Source organism: Silurus meridionalis, chromosome 1 (genome assembly GCF_014805685.1).
Source record: "Silurus meridionalis isolate SWU-2019-XX chromosome 1, ASM1480568v1, whole genome shotgun sequence".
Classification (NCBI taxonomy): domain Eukaryota; kingdom Metazoa; phylum Chordata; class Actinopteri; order Siluriformes; family Siluridae; genus Silurus; species Silurus meridionalis.
The window spans coordinates 33,605,879-33,619,972 of NC_060884.1; the positions used below are offsets into that span (position 1 = coordinate 33,605,879).

The 14,094-nt window shown below is 40.3% G+C and overlaps 1 protein-coding gene across 5 annotated transcripts in view; it reads left to right on the top strand.

Annotated features, from left to right (window-relative positions):
- herc2 (HECT and RLD domain containing E3 ubiquitin protein ligase 2) overlaps window positions 1-11,523 on the top strand; it is a 64,140-nt gene extending 52,617 nt beyond the window's left edge. For all 5 annotated transcript variants that reach the window (XM_046855845.1, XM_046855850.1, XM_046855863.1 and 2 more), the window contains exons 84-94: window positions 172-311; window positions 507-694; window positions 770-967; window positions 1,790-1,873; window positions 3,286-3,427; window positions 3,770-3,964; window positions 4,051-4,163; window positions 7,663-7,853; window positions 8,014-8,119; window positions 8,681-8,893; window positions 10,518-11,523. In XM_046855845.1, coding sequence (XP_046711801.1) covers window positions 172-311; window positions 507-694; window positions 770-967; window positions 1,790-1,873; window positions 3,286-3,427; window positions 3,770-3,964; window positions 4,051-4,163; window positions 7,663-7,853; window positions 8,014-8,119; window positions 8,681-8,893; window positions 10,518-10,790 — 1,843 coding nt within the window. In that variant the 3' untranslated portion in view covers window positions 10,791-11,523. The remainder of the gene's footprint in view (window positions 1-171; window positions 312-506; window positions 695-769; window positions 968-1,789; window positions 1,874-3,285; window positions 3,428-3,769; window positions 3,965-4,050; window positions 4,164-7,662; window positions 7,854-8,013; window positions 8,120-8,680; window positions 8,894-10,517) is intronic.
- The last annotated feature ends 2,571 nt before the right edge of the window (window positions 11,524-14,094 follow it).

The following is a 14,094-nucleotide window of genomic DNA, read 5'->3' on the forward strand; positions in this document are numbered from 1 at the left end:
TTTGGTTTGTTTCCATGGAAATGTAACATGTACAGTGCAGTCAGCGGTGGAAAAAGTTAAAGTATTGATTTTACCCCAGAAAAAGTGTGCCTTTGAACTTTCACTTGAATAAAAGTACGAACATATTTGACTTAAAATTACACCTGTGGATAATTGTGTGTGTGTTTTCAGGGGAAAAGGCGACTACCACAGGCTCGGTCACGGCTCAGACGATCATGTCCGCAGACCCCGGCAGGTCCAGGGCTTGCAGGGCAAAAAGGTGATCGCTATAGCAACCGGCTCTCTTCATTGCGTCTGCTGCACCGAAGACGGTAGGATATTTATTTATACATGAACGTAAAAGATTTTCTATCATGCTAATCAACAACGTTTGCTTATTTAATTAGCGGGCTGAATAACCAATCAAATTTTAACAATGCAATTTAGCTCCGCCCCTAAACCTAAAGCACATATTGGTTTTGGTGTGTTTATACAGATAGGTGTGTGTGTTTGTCTGTGTTTATTAGGAGAAGTGTATACGTGGGGTGATAACGATGAGGGTCAGCTGGGAGATGGGACCACCAACGCCATCCAGAGACCCAGGCTTGTAGGAGCTTTGCAGGGCAAGAAGATCAACAGGGTGGCCTGTGGTTCCGCACACACACTCTCATGGTCCACCAGCAAACCCACCAACGCCGGCAAACTTCCTGCTCAGGTACTTAGTGTTACAGTCCTCCTGAAAATGACTTGTGTGTATACAACACATCTAAATCTGTGTGTGTGATGCCAGGTTCCCATGGAGTATAACCACCTGCAGGAGATCCCCATCATGGCCCTGAGGAACAGATTGCTCCTCCTGCACCATATCTCTGAGCTTTTCTGCCCCTGCATTCCAATGTTCGATCTGGAGGGGCGTCTCGGTCAGACCGGACACGGACCTTCTGTGGGTTTCGACACACTCCGGGGCATCCTCATCTCACAGGGAAAGGTCAGTAACCCTATCTTCTTCCCCTCATACACACAATATAAAGCAATTAATTACAGCCATTACTTGTAAGCAGACTCTTCTGGGGAAAAAAGGGATATAAACACATATAATTCCCCATGTCGTTTTAAGAGCATAATAAATAGTTCAATTATAATTTGTGTCTAAGCACCAATCAAAATGAGCTATTTTTATAAATATTATTATAACCATGATTATAATCCTAATTCATTTTAAATACTAATAATTAAATTTCACTTTAGCTTTACTCCAAATCAACTTGAACAGTTACATACAAGGTTATGTGGATTTTTGTTGATAGTTTTTCCGGGTTGCGTTATACAGTGTGATGCCATTTGCTATTTATTTATTTATTTATTTTTTCCAATAAATTTTTATATGTAACTTTTTTTTGTAGTGTTACTTTTTTGTTTGATTAAATGCATGTCTTTTAATTTCCTAAATATTTTTTTCCTAATTTATTTAATATTTTTTAAAATAAAGTTCAGTACTATTCTACATTGTTTTTAAAAGAAAAAATAAAAGAAAAAAATTAATCAGTTGATTAATCAGTTATGGTCAAGTGTGATCCAACGCTGCACCTTTGGTGATTGGGCTTGTCAATCGCTCCTCGCACCTACGTCTATGGATTGGATGTTCATTTCGTTCTTTCTCTGGATATCTGACAGATATCAGATATAATCAGGACAAATATCAGATATAATAGTTATAATAAATGGTGTTATTTAGTGATTTTCGCAGGTTATTTTGTTTCCTGATGTTTGATTATTTGCAAACATGTTTTTTTTATCGCTCTGTTTGCAGGAGGCTGCGTTTCGGAAGGTTGTGCAGGCTACGATGGTGAGAGACCGACAACATGGACCAGTCGTAGAGCTCAACAGAATTCAGGTATATACACACACACACACACACACACACACACACACACACACACACACACACACACTGTCTATTCAGGCAAGAAATAAAACCAAAAAGTTTATGGAGGAGGAATGCCAAGAACAAAGACAGACCAAAACTAGGAGAAAAAGGAAGGCAGGAAAAAAGAAAGGAGAAAGCAAGACACAGGAGAGAGAAAGAAAAAGTAAGCAAGAGAGAATGAAGAAATTAAAGGAAGGAGCGAGAAAAAGCAAGCAAGAATGAGAACATATAATGTGGACATGATATGGTAAAAGAATGTCAAGGAAAGAAAGACCAACAAAAACAACAAAAGTAAAGGGGAAAAGAGGGAAAAAGCAACCAGACAAAAAGTGAAACGCACACAAATTAATAGTTGTTGAGAAACTAGATGGATGTAGAGAAATAGAAATCAGTGTAGATGGATAGAGAGATCAGCATAGATGGATGGTGAGAGAGAGATTGGTGTAGATGGAGGAGAGAGAGAGAGCAGCATAGATGGATTGAGAGAGAGAGAGAGAGAGAGAGAGATGGATGGAGAGAGAGAGTAGATGGATGGAGAGAAAGAGAGCAGAGTAGATGGATGGAGAGAGAGAGCAGAGTAGATGGATGGAGAGAGAGAGCAGAGTAGATGGATGGAGAGAGAGAGCTGAGTAGATGGATGGAGAGAGAGAGAGAGAGAGCAGAGTAGATGGATGGAGAGAGAGCAGAGTAGATGGATGGAGAAAGAGAGCAGAGTAGGTGGATGGAGAGAGAGCGCAGAGTAGATGGATGGAGAGAGAGCAGCGTAGATGGATGGAGAGAGAGAGAGAGAGAGCTGAGTAGATGGATGGAGAGAGAGAGAGAGAGAGAGAGAGCGCAGAGTAGATGGATGGAGAGAGAGAGCAGAGTAGGTGGATGGAGAGAGAGGCGCAGAGTAGATGGATGGAGAGAGAGCACAGAGTAGATGGATGGAGAGAGAGAGCAGCGTAGATGGATGGAGAAAGAGAGCAGAGTAGGTGGATGGAGAGAGCAGAGTAGATGGATGGAGAGAGAGCAGCGTAGATGGATGGAGAGAGAGAGAGAGAGAGCTGAGTAGATGGATGAGAGAGAGAGAGCGCAGAGTAGATGGATGGAGAGAGAGAGCAGAGTAGGTGGATGGAGAGAGAGAGCGCAGAGTAGATGGATGGAGAGAGAGAGCACAGAGTAGATGGATGGAGAGAGAGAGCAGCGTAGATGGATGGAGAGAGCGAGCAGCGTAGTTGAATGAGAGCGAGAACAAGCAGCGTAGATGGAGAGAGAGAGAGATCAGATCATCTTACATGCAGTGTCTGCTGTGCTAATCTCTGTGACTGATGTGTTGCTATGGAAACAAGAAGACGTTAGCGTCTCTCACTCTTTCTCTCTCTCCCGTCGTCTCTCAGGTGAAGCGTTCACGCAGTAAAGGAGGTCTCGCCGGACCCGACGGTACCAAATCCGTGTTCGGACAGATGTGCGCCAAGATGATCTCCTTCAGCCCCGACAGCCTGCTTCTGCCTCATCGTGTCTGGAAGGTCAAGTTCGTAGGTAAATACACGCTGAAACACGTCCCGCTGCTTTTCTCAGGAGAAAAAGAAATGGCACCTTATAGTTTCTAGGTAACAATAAAGAGCCTGTATCCTCCACTATATGCCTAAGACTGGTATTTTCTTCTTTTCACTTTTGTTTTGTATTTACTGTCGGAATACCCTCCACTCTTCTGGGAAGATGTTCCCCTAGATTTGAGAGTGTAACTAGCATAAAGCTGCAAAAGCAAAAAACAAAAAAAAAAAGTTTAAAACCTAGCACAGTTTAGTGACACAGTGGGGGTCAGCTGTAACTGCAGCGTTCATGTTTGTTTCATTCCTGTAAAATAATGTGTGTGTGTAGGTGAGTCTGTAGATGACTGTGGAGGAGGCTACAGTGAGTCCATAGCGGAGATGTGCGAGGAGCTACAAAACGGTCTCACTCCTCTTCTCATCGTCACTCCGAACGGCCGAGACGAGTCGGGCGCCAACAGAGACTGCTTCCTGCTCAACCCTGCAGCTAAAAGTCCACTCCACATGAGCATGTTCCGCTTCTTAGGTACACACACGCGCACACACACACACACACGCTCATACACACATTAGCTTTCTGTAGCTTATAAATGTGTGTGTGCGCGTGTATAGGAGTACTCCTGGGTATCGCGATCCGAACAGGAAGTCCTCTCAGCTTGTACCTGGCTGAACCCGTCTGGAAGCAGCTCGCCGGCATGAACCTCACCATTGCAGATCTCAGTGAGGTACGACTCCTTCATGATCTGCTTATGAACAGACTTGTGTCAGGTGTTAAAACATATAGCAAACGAATGATCTAACCTTGAATTCGTTCATAACACTCTCATTAATGTACATCCACTTTATAAAGTAAGTGCTAGTGTACAAAGTGCAATTTACAATGACTGATCTAGTGTTATAATGCATTATGACGTGTTCAGATGTACTGCATTATATATACGGACATTATAAAGTCTTGCAGTGTACTTGAACGTTTTTATAAAATGTTCTGTATGTACTTTAAACATATGAACTGAGAGTTATAATGACATAGTGCTATAATGCATTGTTTATATAAACAGAGATTGCACTGTTATGTATTCTGATGTCATGAAGTCCTATATTATACTTATAGCTATGTAAAATGTTCTGCATGTACAGACAGTGCTATAATGCATTATAATGTATCTGACGTTATGATGTCATATCATAGCACTATACAAAGCATGTATATGTATATACAGTATATTTGGGTAAACAAACTGGGTTATAATGACCAACTTAGTGTTATAATGCATTATAACCTGTCCTTTAATAGATGTACTGCATTATGTATTCTGACATTACCATATACGTTAAAGTGCTATGAATACTGTACTAGTACACAAATTTCAAGATATAATGACACATGCAGTGCTATAATGCATTATAAAGTTTATCCACTGTCTATATAAACAAGTATTCCAGTATACCATATACGTACGCTTTATATAGTATGATGTATGTACAATAGGGACTAGTATACGCACGGCAAGTTATAATGACCGACCCACTATTATATTGCATTATAACACACGTGTTCTTACACAATGCAGTACATCTGTTTATTTTGACAGTATAAAGTACTATACACATACACTTTAAACTTTACTACTACGCGTAATAGTGTACAAGAATGCAATTTTATATTGTCAGTGTTATAATGCATCACAACATGAATGTATACAATGTGCTTATGACCAGATGAAACGTTATGCATTCTGACATTATATAGCCAGACTAGATGCACTAACTTTATGAAGTCTTTGATGGTCTTCTTTATAAGAGCCTATAAACAGCATTGATGAAGATGACGGTCACATGTTAAAACTTAATAACTACTTAATACTTCTTATAAATATAGATTCATACTTGTGTAAAGAGTATGCTGAATAAATACATATTTTACGTAACCTGGCATTAGGAAATGAAACGGTTAATTGTTGCATTTTAAATCATTTATAATGGCAAACATAGCATTATAATGCTTCACAAGTGTCTTCAGTGTTCTTATGATCACATTTCAATCTGGGTATGTATTCCACTGTTATGAAGTCATATCATATAGACATGCTTTTCAAAGTGTTATAGATATCATTAGGACTACTTATGAGCATTAAAACATACTTGTGCCTGGTGTTATAACACATAGTTAAATAGGTAAATTATGTAACCTGACATTATAAAGCAAAGAATACATTGTCTGTCATAAATTGCTATACATATAACTACTTACATTTATTAGTATCAGACCTAGTATTATAATGCATTATAACATGAGCTATGTAATACTCCTGCCTTATAACTACTTAGGAGCATTGATGCAGACTTGTTCCTGGTGCTATAATGCATATCAAATTAGATATATTATACAAATTACACCTGATTATAAATGATCCCTATAAAGTTCTTATGAACAGATATGATAATGTAATGCATATAAAACAATATTCCCTGACATTATGAAGACATACAGTAAACTCCTGCCCATGTGCTAGCCACGTAACTTTTTATAACTAGTTATAACTATTAGTACCTGGTATTATAATGCATTAAGTGCTTATAATGTTCCTATGAACAGATATTTTAATGCATTATGACATTTTGAACTCGTACAACAACATGCAAAGCTTTATAAAGTGCTGTGAATGCTACTAGGACCTAGGAGTGTTAATACAGATTCAGGCTAGATGTTATAAAGCATTACAGATGCGTTTTGTTGCTTTAAGTGCATATGCATTTTTCTGTCCTATTTGGTAGGTTCATGTCTGGTCTAAGTTAAGTTGCTTTACATTTCCAAACAGAATTTGTTAGCTACGACATCTTATAATGCACATATAATCTAGGTTATAACGCACACACAGCTAATTTCATGTCACTAGCTATAACAGAGATCTGAAAATAGAATAACATTTTTCTACTTTTGTGTGACGTGTATTGAATGTTCATGTGAGAAACACGGTGTGTGTGTGCGCGTGTGCGTGTGTCTCTGTGTGTGTGTGTGTGTGTGTGTGCGCGTGTGAGCTCTCCTGAGTTCACGCTGTAATCATGAGATGCTAAAACGTGTTGACAAAGCATTTCCTGAGCGCAACATGGCCTTTTACTCACAGAGCTGCTCTTGTTCATGGCTTTATGCCTCGGGCTGTCAGAAGACACACACACACACACACACACACACACACACACACACACACAGGTCTGAGCAGAAAGAATCTGAACCCTGATCAAAAATGAGCACACAGGTTTTTTTTTATCAGGAATAAAATGCACCACAGTAACGGTGTGAGAATACAGAGAACTACTCAGCGATAACGCACATCCCTGAGCGCTTTATTTCTCCTTCACCTCAATCAGCTGCCAATAACTGCTTTATTATTATTACCAAAGCTTTTTATCCATTTATAGTTATATTTAACTTTAAACGAGTTAGTTCCTGTTCTCACTTGCGTTATGGTAGATATAAACTCTCGGCCCCTCACCAGGCTTGAACACAATACAACTTAAAAATGCAATACAATAGTGTAAGCTCCTCCCTGAAGAGATAGGAAAACTCAGATACGGCTTTATCACTGACTGTTACACACACTTATACTGGAGACTCCTTCCAGGAATGTTAGAGGAACATCTCCTTATAGCAGGATTCCCTAAATCAACAATACACAGATTTATATACTGTTCTTACTACCTGTGTCTGCCTGTCTGTCAGTCTGTCTGCGTACATGTCTGCCTGTCTGCTTGCCTACCTTTCTCTCCATCTATTTGTCTTTCTACCTTTCTGCTGCCTATCTGTCTGGCTGTCTACCTGTTTGTTTGCCGGTCTCTTTTTCTGCATTTCTGTCTGCCTGTCTTGTCTGTCTACCTGCCACCTGTATGTCTACTTTTTTTTGTTTATCTATCTACTTGTCTGTAATGTCTATCTTCTCACATATCGATTCACTTGACTGTATGTCTATCTAAATATCTGTCTGCTGTCTGCCAACTTGTATGCGTTGTCTGTCAATCTCCTTGAATGTCTACATTTATATATTTATTCTATTTCTATCTGCCTGTCTGTCTGTCTTCTTACCTCTCTTTCCGTGTCTGTATGTTTAGCAATTCTTCTGTCTTCCTCAATCAATTTGAGAAAATGAAATTCTTTTGGTCAGTGTTTGGTCCAAAGTAATGCTTTTATATCTGCTGTAATCAAGTTGTTGTTGTGTGTGTCAGGTGGATAAAGACTTTATCCCTGGTCTGATGTACATCAGAGATAATGAGGCATCGGCAGAGGAGTTTGAGGCGATCCCTCTGCCCTTCACCGTGCCCAATGCTTGTGGACAGGAGGTCCAGCTCAGCTCCAAACATGCTCACATCAGCCTGGACAACCGAGCCGAGTACGTCCGCCTTGCCATCAACTACAGGTAGGGTTCAGCCCACACTTCTATCACCCTGATTTCTTACTCCATGCTGTATTTCATCCCTTTCAGCTAGAACTTCAGGTGTTTAGATATCTTTAGCACAGGGGTTTTTATTGTGTGTGTGTGTGTGTGTGTGTGTGTGTGTGTGTGTGTGTGTTTTTAGGTTGCATGAGTTTGATGAGCAGGTGGCTGCTGTGAGAGAAGGTATGGCTCGGGTGGTTCCTGTTCCGCTTCTCTCTCTCTTCACTGGGTATGAGCTGGAGACCATGGTGAGAGCTCGAACACAAATACACACACACACACACACACACACACACACACACACACACTTTACATATCCCCTATTAAACACACTACAGTTCTCATACCTCACCTTTCAGTAGTAGTTTAACTCTCGGCTTTCTGAAGAACATCTGAACATCTGAGAATTGGCTCCTCCTACCAGTGTGGAGTCCACCACAGTGTGTTTTAATGTGGTGGTGTTATGGGGTTATCCAGCTCCACCTCATTGCTTTTTAATTCTGTAGAGAGGGTTATCTCAAGTCCTGTGACTTATGAGCTGTATTTTAATCGGTCGACTTGAATTTCATTATAAGTCGAAAAGTTTGTGGACACCAGAGGATAAGATTGCTATGTGCTTCGTTTTAAACATCTGGTTCCACATCTATTCTCTATATTAGCTGTTATAATAACTAGAGGTCGACCGATTAAATCAGTTTTTCCAATTAATCTGCACCGATGGTTGATTGCTAGAAGTATATTATAAAAGCCATTAGAATGATCACGGTCAGATCAGATTACAGAGTGACCGTACCGGTGCTGTATTACAGGTATGTGGCAGTCCTGACATCCCGCTTCACCTGCTGAAATCGGTAGCTACGTATAAAGGGGTGGAGCCAACGGCGCCACTAATCCAGTGGTTCTGGGAAGTGATGGAGTCCTTCTCCAACACGGAACGCTCGCTCTTCCTCAGGTTTGTGTGGGGACGAACACGCCTCCCCAGGACCATCGCTGACTTCCGGGGACGGGACTTCGTGGTGCAGGCGAGTATTTTTATTTATTTATTTATTTATTTTAACTTCAATAACACGTTATAGCCTTTTAATCAGGTATTGCTATGCAGGATTTGGCCTCTAGGGGCAGTGTTTCTGCCTTTTTATTGAGTTGATTTTTTAATTTTCTTTGTGAAGCTAAGAAAATATTATTTTCCATAAAATGAATATTTTTTTAAATTATTAATTCAATTAATCTGTGTAATTGTTTGTAAATATTTCAACCTCTGGCAGAAACAATTTTGTGCAAGCTTACATATAAAGTGGTGCTTGGACCCCAATGATCGCCCCTGATGGCTAAATTAATTCATTTGATTAATGTTTAATAGAAATAAAAACAAGAAATTAAATGTAACTATAAATTGACAGAACATACAGTATTTTTTATGTAATTGTGGTAAATTGCTGCATTGATTTATTTTTTTTTAAACACTAGGTTGTTTTATTCAATCATTATTATAATATAATGTAGGTCTTCTAATAATTGTGATAAATGTGTTTAACAACATCATAAACAACAGAAGTGCTTGGACCCTTGTGATTGCTGCTTACTCTTATTTATTTATTTTTTTAACAATTCTTCTTTCGGCTGCTCCCATTAGGAGTCTCCACAGTGGATCATCCGTCTCCATACCCCCTGTCCTATTCATCTGCCTCTTTCAAACCAACTACCTGCATGTCTTCCCTCACCACCTCCATAAACCTCCTCCTTGCTCTTCCTCTTTTCCTCCTGGAATCTTTTTTTTTTCTTCTTCACTTCTTTCACACACTCCATTACTTTGCACTGTTGACCCTTCATAGAACATAGTCCACCTGTGTGCACCTTCATCCTCATTCCTAGGTTCACTCTCCACCACTTCCACCTCCAATGTTCCTTGCCTTACTCTTTTTTCACTTGCTCTCCTGAACACACGTCTGCCTTATTTGTGGAGTAGTTCTTGGTTCCTACTGATAGAAAAGACTCCGTTATTTACAGTTCCCGTGAAAAGTGTAAAATACAGTGTTTCATGGGAGACACATGCATGTTCCTTTTGTTTCTACACACCGAACTCTGTAATGTCCAGATGTTCCACTTTATTTTCAGTGAAAAATCCTCCCTTGTGAAGAACAGCTTTACACACTCTCCGCATCCAGACACTTGTTTCTCCAAACGTTCAGCTGAATTACTCTTCTAGATGTTTCTTGTTCATCTCAGAGCAGTTCAGTAGGATTGAGGTGCAGTGACTGGGCAGGTGGGTTCATGATAGATAACACTCCAGACGTCTGTTTACTCTCTAAATAACACGTACAGAACTCAGACGTATCAGTCACTTCGACTCCAGACAGAACTGCATGGTGTTGAAGTCTGGAATGGTTGCCATGTTGTTGTTTTTCACTTTTCTGGAACCTTTTCTGCTCCAAAACAACCCCAAACCATTAAGCTTCCACCTCCCTGTGGGAGTGAGGGAGACTGATCACATCTTCTCTCCTGTTCTTCATCTTACACAAGTTCTTCTGTTGGAGACAAAAAGGACAGAACTTTCTTCCATTAATTCAGGTTTTTGTTTTGTTTTTGTACGTGTCTCAAAATCAATAAAGTAAACCCTTATTTCTTCCCTCGTTTCTCAACTTCCAGGTGTTGGATAAGTACAACCCTCCAGACCACTTCCTCCCGGAGTCGTACACGTGCTTCTTCCTGCTCAAGCTTCCTCGTTACTCCTGTAAACTGGTGCTGGAGGAGAAACTGAAGTACGCCATTCACTTCTGCAAGTCCATCGACACGGACGACTACGCTCGCATCGCTCTGACCGGAGAGCCGGCCGCAGACGACTCCACAGACGACTCAGACAACGACGACGCCGACTCCTTCGCCTCCGACTCCACACAGGACTACCTGACTGCACACTGACACACACACACACACACACACACACACACACACACACACACACACACACACAAGAGAGCGTCGTCAAAAATGCTGCCAAGAAAAAAAAACAAAAGGAGAGAAGGAAACAAAAACGCAAGATGTCTGTTTAAATTTCACACACACACACACACACACACACACACACACACACACACACACACACACACGTATCTGTACTACCACGACTAAAATGTTTGTGCAATTAGCTTTAAAAGCACTATAAGCTGATGAAGAGAAATTTTTTTTAGTTTATTTAAATAAAAAAATGAAGCAGCGCTCGAGACGAGACGAATTGGACATCGTTTGTTTGTTCGATCGATTGTAGACAATGTGTTTGTATTTTTTTTTCTGGACCGTGTAGCCTAGCACTGTGCAGACGCCCCCCGATGGACACTCTGCTCCGTTACAGCCGCTTCTCCGTCGCAGTGTTTATTTTTTTGTTTTGTTTTATTTTATTTGCGAATAACCCGAGTCGTCTTCGCTCCGATTGCTCGGCGTCGGTGTTCTATTAACTGGAGCTCATTCAGGGGGTTGTTTTCAAGGCGTCGGTCTCCGTATGACGTTTCCTCCATCCCTCAGAGAATCGCCTACTTTGTGTCAGTGTGTGTGTTCGGCTTCCTGACAGACGTGTAAATAATGTTATCGTGCCATGTGTTCATAAGGCGTCTCATTCCAATGTAATAATGTTAATAAAATAAACATTAAACTCAAATCGATTTCTTTTTTTTTTTTACGGCCGAAAGTTTGTGGACACTCGACCATAAGATTCATCTATTTTGTTTAAATCCCATTTCACATTTAGTCTCCATTCGCTGTTAACCTCCACTCTTCTGGGAAGATGTTTCACTAGATTTTGATTCTGATGAAGGTGAGGCTGCAGTCAGCGTTCACAGATCTTCCAACCCATGTTAAAGCAGATCTTCATGGAGCTGGCTTTGTCCACTTTTTCTCATGATGGAACAGGTTTCAAGTGAAGAGAAAATCTCGTGGCTCAGACGTTGTGGGAACTGTTTGGAGAAGAACCACATATGCCTGGAAAAATCAGGTGTTCCTGAATTATTATAACAGCAGATACGGACGAAATGTGGAACGGGAAATGTGGAATGGTCTGGTGTCCACATACTTTTGGTACATCTTGTTCCCAGAGAACTGTGGGTTCATTTCTATAGGAGGTGGTTTCAAAGTTTGTAGACTCGCTCTGTTTATGAGAAATACTTTATTTTTTCGACGTTTTCACACGATCACTTTCAAAATAGTTCCTTTGGACGGTAATGCAGCTCCTAGTGTTCTTCTGGAACGTGTCTTCAAGTCAAGGATCTTGACAATGGTGTTAAAAAAACAAAAAACGAGCTTAGAGCTGCATCTTCATTTCCATGAAGAGGGCAGAATTTCACGTTTGCACTTTGCTCTAACTTCCTGTCGTGGACGTTCGCTCACGTGGTAGAGACGTGGTCAGATTAACGCCAGGTGTAGCACCAGCAGTCTCGAAACTTGTGAATAAATCACCCTGCCAATGATGCGATGGTTTCTGAGCGCATTGAAATATTTGATCGTTTTCTCTCTCTCACGTTTCACACATTTTCTTTCTGACATGGACGGTAATGAAATTCCTCCTGATCATCTCCGGTGAAGGTCCAATGTAGAACAGATTTCATTTCCTGGATGTTGAAATATTTTGTGTAGCGCTTTTAATAATGCACTCCGTCTCAAAGCAGCTTTCAAGAAATACAGAATTGTTTTTTATTCTTGAAGAGTGAGCCAGTGGCTCCCTGAGATAGTATGAGGAAGAAACCTTGAGAGGAACCAGACCCCAAAGCGAACCCATCTTTAGCTCGACACTGAATGTCCATTCGTCACAGTTCTTTCATTGTTGAGGACCTCAAATGTGCACTGATGGAAGCTCAGATGCAGAACTGTTCATGGTAAATGCAGTCCTGAGTCACTGTTTATAACAAATTACATTCCAAATACATCTTCATGGATCTTGAGTTTAACCTCCACAGGAACTTCATGGATCTTCAGGCTGTTCATGTGGAGAACATTCACAGCTGCAGTGAGTGGTCTCCAGGTGAAAAGAACTCCATCCAGAGGAAGGGCATCAGGATGGATCAGGCAGGTCTGAAGAGCAGAAATGGACAGGAGCAGTGTTATCTCAGGATAAATATCATGGCTGTTAGAGGGAGAGAGGGATGGAGAGATTTAGAGATCAAATACATGAACAGATTAGGAACTACAGCCAAATAAAAACCTAAACTCCTCCTTCTCATGTACTTCTGTATAAACTCAAATTATGGGCGGAGCTACACATCACTCTTTAATCAACACATTCTTTTTTTCTCACCCTTTTTCATCGATTGCTTCTTTTCTCATTTCTCATCTTTCATCTCATCCTTTATCTCTTCTCCTCTGCTCATTTCTTGCCTCTTATTTCTCTTCTCTCATCTATCACTCTTTGTTCTCTTTCATCTCCCATTTATCTCTTTTCTCTCATTTCTCTCCTTTCATCCTGTTTTCTCTTCTTTTCTCATATCTCTCCTTTTCTTTTCTCACACCTATCTCTTATCTTACATCTCTCTTCTTTTTTTCTTCTCATATCTATCTTTTCTCTCCTTCCTGTTACTCTTGTCTTTTCTTCTCTCATCTATCTCTTCTCTTCTCTCATCTGTCTCTTCTCTTCTCTTTCATCTGTCTCTTCTCTTTTCTCATCTTCTGCCCGCTCCATTTTTCTCATTTCTCTTCATCCCCCTCTCCTCTCCTCTCCTCTCCTCTCCTCTCCTCTCCTCTCCTCTCGACTCTCTGGAGCCAGAAGGATTATTTGGAAGGAGATTATAAATCAGAATTCTTTGGCGTATTAAAGTATAAACTTTTTCCCTGATCATTTTTTTGAAGTTGGATTCACACTGTTGTTTTGTGGCTCAGAGTGAATACAGTATGACTGTAAAAAGAAAAAAAGGATCAGGTGCTCGACTCGAGAGTGAGAATGGTGTGATTATTCCCTCCTTCCACATTCCTCAACTATAAAATCCCTCATCCCCCTGCTTACATAAAAGTCTGAGCAGGACTCTGAGTTTAATGTTGACTATTTAAACATGATGAACTGAGACAGCGACAGCACAGATCTGATCCTAAACTTATTTCAACTGAATCCTGCAACAAACAGATTTTAATTTAGAAAATATAAATATATATTTATTTATTATTCATGTTTTTAATTAAATAAACATCAATTTGAAAAAATTGAAATGTTTACATCAAAAGATCAATTATATACAGATATACAGTG